Genomic DNA, 4,963 nt, shown 5'->3' with positions numbered 1-4,963 from the left:
CCCCCCCCCCCCAACACCAAGCACAGCGGGATCCCGGTCCAGCCCATGCCCCCAACGGCTCCGTCCTGTCCGCAGGTGTACGCGGTGATGCTGAGCTGCTGGGCATTTGCCCCCGGTGCCAGACCCACATTCAGCGAGCTGGCAGCCAGGGTCGAGGCGCTGCGGGATGGCCGCGGCACTGCCCGTGGGTAGGGGGTGCCTGGAGCCAGCCCCCCCCCAAACCGGAGCCCCTAGACCCCCCAGCACAAGAGCGTGACCGACAGACCGACGGACGCAGCAATGCTTCAATGCGCTTTAACCACTGTGGTTGCGCTGCTGTGACTCCCCTCTCATCCCCCCCCTGCCTTTTTTGTAACCAAGTTTGACCGATTTCGAGTAAATGTTGGTGGGATTTGGCAGCTGGAGTGAAAGGAGGGGAACCCGTGGTGGGGGGGGGGTGGGCATAAGGAGATGGGATGTGCAGCCATGTCCCCCAAGAGGAAACGCAGCAGTGAATTCAGCCCTCCTATGAGCCACTGGACACCCCTGTGGACATCAATAGGAGGGCAGCCGAGGGGCAGCGGGGTTGGGGGGGACATGGGGTCCCCCTCTAGTGCTTGTGGGGCTGGGGACAGAGCAGAGACCTCAAGTCTGTGCCCACCCACAATGGATGAGTGGACACAGGGGACAAGGGGAGGGCGGCGGGGGGACCCTGAGACCCTGCCCCCTCCCGAGCCCCCCCGTGCAGGCGCGGAGCTCTCATCTCCGAAACATGTTCCTTTATTGCCCCCGGGTGCCAAGAGGCACCTGGCTGCAAGATGAACAGTTCCGGGGCAGAGCCGGGCAGAACCTCCGCGGTTCAGCCACGGTCTGGAGCTGGGGCTCAGCCCCACAGCAGCGTCCCACACCCCCTCGAGCAGCAGCACCGTCACCGTCCCTCCCGGTCCATCCTAAAAGACGCGCACCTCCCTCCCGCAGCGCAGCCGGGGCTGGCGGATGGCGTGCCACATCGCGGCCATCTCGTAGGGCGCGAAGCGGTGCACCAGCAGCAGCTCCCGGTAGTAGCAGGGGTCCATGGGGTCGGCGCGGGGGGGCACGTAGATGCCCCAGGGCCGGATGCCGTCGTGGGAGGTGGGCGCCAGCCCGGCTTTCTCCAGGCACATCCCCAGGTAGACGTCGTCGATGGGGAAGAGCGCGAGGTGCTGGGCCACGCGGTGGATGGCGCGCACGGTGAAGGCGGACATCAGCACCCCCCCGCCGCTGCAGTACGGCGGGTACAGCTCCGTCGGCATCAGCTGCCTCGGCACGAAGTATTTGCTGGCCGGGTTGCGGATGGGCCCCGTGTTAGCCAGCACCTGCCCCACCAGCAAGTGCCGCTCGCTGGGGACGCCCCGCGCGAAGGACACCACGTTGTCCGTGTTGACGAAGACGTCGTCGTCCCCGTTGAAGACGAAGCGCGCCCCGGGGCAGCGCTCCTGCAGCCAGGTGTGGAACAGCAGCAGCTTCAGCGTCAGGTTGAAGAAAGTGTCCCTGAACTCCCACTGCAGCACGTCGTGGTGCTCGCGCTGCTCGTGCCACAGCAGCCGGTTCAGCTTGGCCGCGTCCCGCGCCTCGGGGGCCACCCCCACCAGGAACACCCTCCGGATCTGCGCCCCTTCCAAGGTTCTCTGCTGACCCCACGTCTTGCGGATCGCCTCGCGCCGCTCGTAGTTGGCCGGGGAGGATTTGATGGCCAGGAGGAGGAAAACGTCGGAGGAGCTCGAGGGACCCCCGCATTTGCCGGGGACGTCGAGGAGCTGCGGGAAGGCGCGGCAGTGCCGGTAGCTCATGAAGTCCCGGGATTGCTCGGGCAGTTCGGCGAAGCCAGAGATGTTCCGCACCGACGCGTTGGCCACGCACGGGGGGATGCTGGGCAGAGCCGGGGGGGGGGGGGGGGGCGCGCTGGAGGCGGGCGCGGGGCTGGGGACGGCGCGAGGCCACGGGGACGTGGTGGGGGACAGCAGGTAGCACAGCCCCAGGGCCCCCGCCGTCAGCAAACCCCACTTCTGCAGTGCACGGCGCCACGGGGAGCGGGTCTGCAAGACAGGGAGCGCGGCTGGGGCTGCACGTCCCGCACCCCCGGGATCGCGCTGCACCCCGCGCTGGGCTGGGATTCCGTGTGCCCATGGTGACAGCAGAGGCCGAAGGCATCAGCACCTGACCTGGGCAGGGTCTCGGGGCGTCCCACAGCCACCGCATGGGCACTACACCCAATTGCTCCCGGACGTGGAGCCCCCCACGCTCCGTCTCCCTCTCTGCCCCATGGCAGGGCACGCACTGTCCCACGTTCTCCCCCTCCCTCCCTTTCTTTTTTCCATCCTTTTAGTCCCAAGTCCACTTCCGCCTCCATTCCGAGAACTCGGGGAGAGGCACAGGCACCCAGTCCTGCTCGGCAGCTGTTGCCTCACGCAGAGCAAACAGCCGAGGGCACAGCAAGGCCACGCTGGCAGCGCACGGGAAGGGGCACCCAGAGGAGCTCCCTCAGCCGGAGGTGGGGAGTAGTGGTTCTGGATGCACGGAGCCCGCCAGCAGGTGATGTGAGCAGCCCCCACCCCATAGAGATGGAGCCCATGAGCAGGGGACCCCACACAGCACGAGGACCCCGTGCAGCACGGGGACCCTATGGGGACCCTACGGGGACCCACCACCTCTCCCTGGCCCAGCAAAGCAGGATGCATCCAGCCCCATCCCAGTACCCAGCCCAGAGCCCACCCCACAGCATACAAAGCCCTGAGTCCCCCCAGCCCCACTGATCCCCTCCAACCCCACTGAGCCCCCCCAGCCCCACTGAGCCCCCCCAGCCCCACTGAGCCCCCAGTACCTTCCCACAGAGCCGCACCAGAGCCATCCTTGTGCGTCACTGGAATGGGCATACGCAATCCCCTCCCCATACCTGGTGCCACCCATCTGCCCGTCCCAGAGCAGGTGGGGCAGCAGCACCCATGGGTGCGGGGAGAAGCGTTGCATAGGTCAGCCTTGGTTCCTCCCCACCCCTCCGGCCCCAGAGTCCCTCCGGGTGCGCAGTGCAGCAGCTGAGCCCGTTACCAGGGAGCAGCCCAGAGGTGGCAGAGATGAGCGGCACAGCGCGGGACAGAGGCGGTGATTAGAAAATAAAGTGTTTAATAAAAGAGCTTCACAGCACAGGGGGCGGGATGGGGGGGGGGTCCATCCCTTACAGCAGGAGATGACACAGAGGGGGGGGGGGGGGGCAAGGAACAGGAGCGAGGAGGAGGAGGAGGAAGGCACCCCCTCCCACCAGGCTCCATCCAGTGCTTTGAGCTCACACAACCAAGGGGGGGGGGTCTGGGGGTCCGGGAAGAGGCGGCTCAGGACCCTGCCAGGTAGATCCCTGTGGAGGAAAAGGGGGGGGCTGCAATGTGGGGCCACACGCCCCCCAGGATGAGCATTGCCGTGCGGCATCGGCACCGTGGGGGGAACAGAGAGCGGGGTGGTGGGAAGGGGAGCCCCCTGCACCCCGGGAGCGCAGGGGATGGGGAGGGGATTCCATGCACCTCGAGGAGTGAGGAAGGGTCCCCGTGCCCCCAGGGCTGTGGGGTGCGGGGCAGAGACCTCACGCACCCTGGGCAGCACAGAAGGGACCCCGAGCATCTCAGGCACGGGGGACGCAGAAGGGGCCTTGTGTGCGCAACCACGTGCTGAGGGGGACAGGGGAGGGACCCCACGTACCCGTGGCGAACCTCTTCTTGACCAGCGACATGCGGTACCCGGCGCCCGCCAGCTCCACCTCGACGCCCGACAGCGTGCTGCCCTCGCTGCTGAACTGCGCTGCCACCGGGCTGGGCTTGCTGGGCCCGCACAGCGGCTGCCAGCTGGCCGAGAGCCGCCCGCAGCCTGGGGAAGGAGAGGGGGGGGGTGCGGGGATAGCGCAGAGGTGGGGGTCCCGTCCCCGTCCCCACACGCACACGGTGGGGGGTGCAGGGATGGATGGAGCCTCACCTCCCTGCCCCGGTGCGCTGGGGACGTCCAGCAGCTTCCAGAGCAACCTCTTCTCCTCCAGGTTCCTGCGGGGACACGGCGACGTCTCCGTGCGCCCCACTCCATCCCCACCGTCCCCACGTTCCCCCCCTCCGTTTTGCCCTCCCACCCCCCCCCCCTTACCAGCTGGCCTTGGGCTGCAGCCGCACGTTGGTGACGGGCTCGTCCAGGGGCAGCAGCACGTGGACGTTGGCGAGGGGCACGGGCAGGGCGAGCGCGCCCGCGTTGTACCCGTACTCCACGCTGACCCGCGTGGCTCCCGGCGCGCAGTCCCAGCGCACGCACAACCGCAGTGGGGCCGAGCCGGGGCCCAGCCGTGAGAACTGGGGGGTGGTGGGGGGGGGGGTCAGGATGCCGTCACCTCCATGAGAGGTAGGGTGGGGGGGGGGGATGCGGGGTGCCCCCATCCCGAGCCGGGCTCACCTGGTATTTGAGCAGAGCCACGTTGTAGTAGGAGGCGGTCGGGCTCTGCTCCGCTTGTTTCTGCAGCTGCCCCGTCAGCGCGGCCATGTTCAGCCAGAAGTCCCTGGTGCTGGGGTCACTCTGGGAGGGGTCGCTGCGGGGATGGGGACACTGTGACCACAGCGGGGAGCGGGCACCCCACAGCCAGCACCCCCAGCGTGCAGTGAACCAGCACCCCACGCCCCACTGCTGCACCCGCCGGGTGACGGGGATGCCCGGGACCTCCAGGCACCCCAACGCCCCATGTACCCCGTGCTCCTCGCTGCCACCACCCCAGCCCGTGTCCCCCCACGTCCCCGTGTCCTGTGCCACCTGTAGAGCAGCTCAGCGTTGGGCAGGAACTGCTCGATGGCGCCGGCGTTGAGCAGACGGAAGCTGAGCACGGGGGGGGCCATGCTGCCGCTGAAGACGCGCACGATGCCGGCGGGGAAGGACATGGTGAGCTCCCCCGTCACCTTCACCAGGCAGCTGTGGGGATGGGATGGGG

General features: G+C 68.3%; 3 protein-coding genes across 3 annotated transcripts in view; 1 reads left to right on the top strand and 2 right to left on the bottom strand.

Moving 5' to 3' along the window:
• The window catches only part of JAK3 (Janus kinase 3), a 7,431-nt gene extending 7,239 nt beyond the window's left edge, over nucleotides 1–192 (top strand). The window contains exon 20 of the mRNA XM_021379023.1: nucleotides 76–192. Coding sequence (XP_021234698.1) covers nucleotides 76–192 — 117 coding nt within the window. The remainder of the gene's footprint in view (nucleotides 1–75) is intronic.
• On the bottom strand, nucleotides 192–3,206 carry B3GNT3 (UDP-GlcNAc:betaGal beta-1,3-N-acetylglucosaminyltransferase 3). The gene is made up of 2 exons (XM_021378282.1): nucleotides 2,840–3,206; nucleotides 192–2,054 (listed from the first exon to the last, which is right to left on the bottom strand). Exons 1-2 carry the CDS (start codon nucleotides 2,864–2,866, stop codon nucleotides 930–932), a joined length of 1,152 nt encoding a protein of 383 aa, XP_021233957.1. The 5' UTR covers nucleotides 2,867–3,206; the 3' UTR covers nucleotides 192–929.
• Nucleotides 3,204–4,963, bottom strand: part of FCHO1 (FCH domain only 1) — a gene marked incomplete in the record, with an annotated part of 4,773 nt that continues 3,013 nt past the window's right edge. The window contains 6 exon segments of the mRNA XM_021379022.1: nucleotides 3,204–3,367; nucleotides 3,706–3,870; nucleotides 3,976–4,040; nucleotides 4,138–4,337; nucleotides 4,438–4,570; nucleotides 4,789–4,944. Of these exon segments, the coding sequence (XP_021234697.1) occupies nucleotides 3,345–3,367; nucleotides 3,706–3,870; nucleotides 3,976–4,040; nucleotides 4,138–4,337; nucleotides 4,438–4,570; nucleotides 4,789–4,944 (742 nt within the window).

Source organism: Numida meleagris, chromosome 27 (genome assembly GCF_002078875.1).
Source record: "Numida meleagris isolate 19003 breed g44 Domestic line chromosome 27, NumMel1.0, whole genome shotgun sequence".
In the NCBI taxonomy this organism is placed as follows: domain Eukaryota; kingdom Metazoa; phylum Chordata; class Aves; order Galliformes; family Numididae; genus Numida; species Numida meleagris.
Note: the sequence above shows the minus strand (reverse complement) of the source record. Positions and strands in the feature narration are given on the sequence as shown.

Excerpts from the sequence above, each read along its gene's own strand:
- B3GNT3 (XM_021378282.1), bottom strand. The coding sequence starts at position 2,866 with ATGGCTCTGGTGCGGCTCTGTGGGAAG. Across the intron at positions 2,055-2,839 it reads TGGTGCGGCTCTGTGGGAAG|ACCCGCTCCCCGTGGCGCCG; the intron begins GTACTGGGGGCT and ends CCTGTCTTGCAG.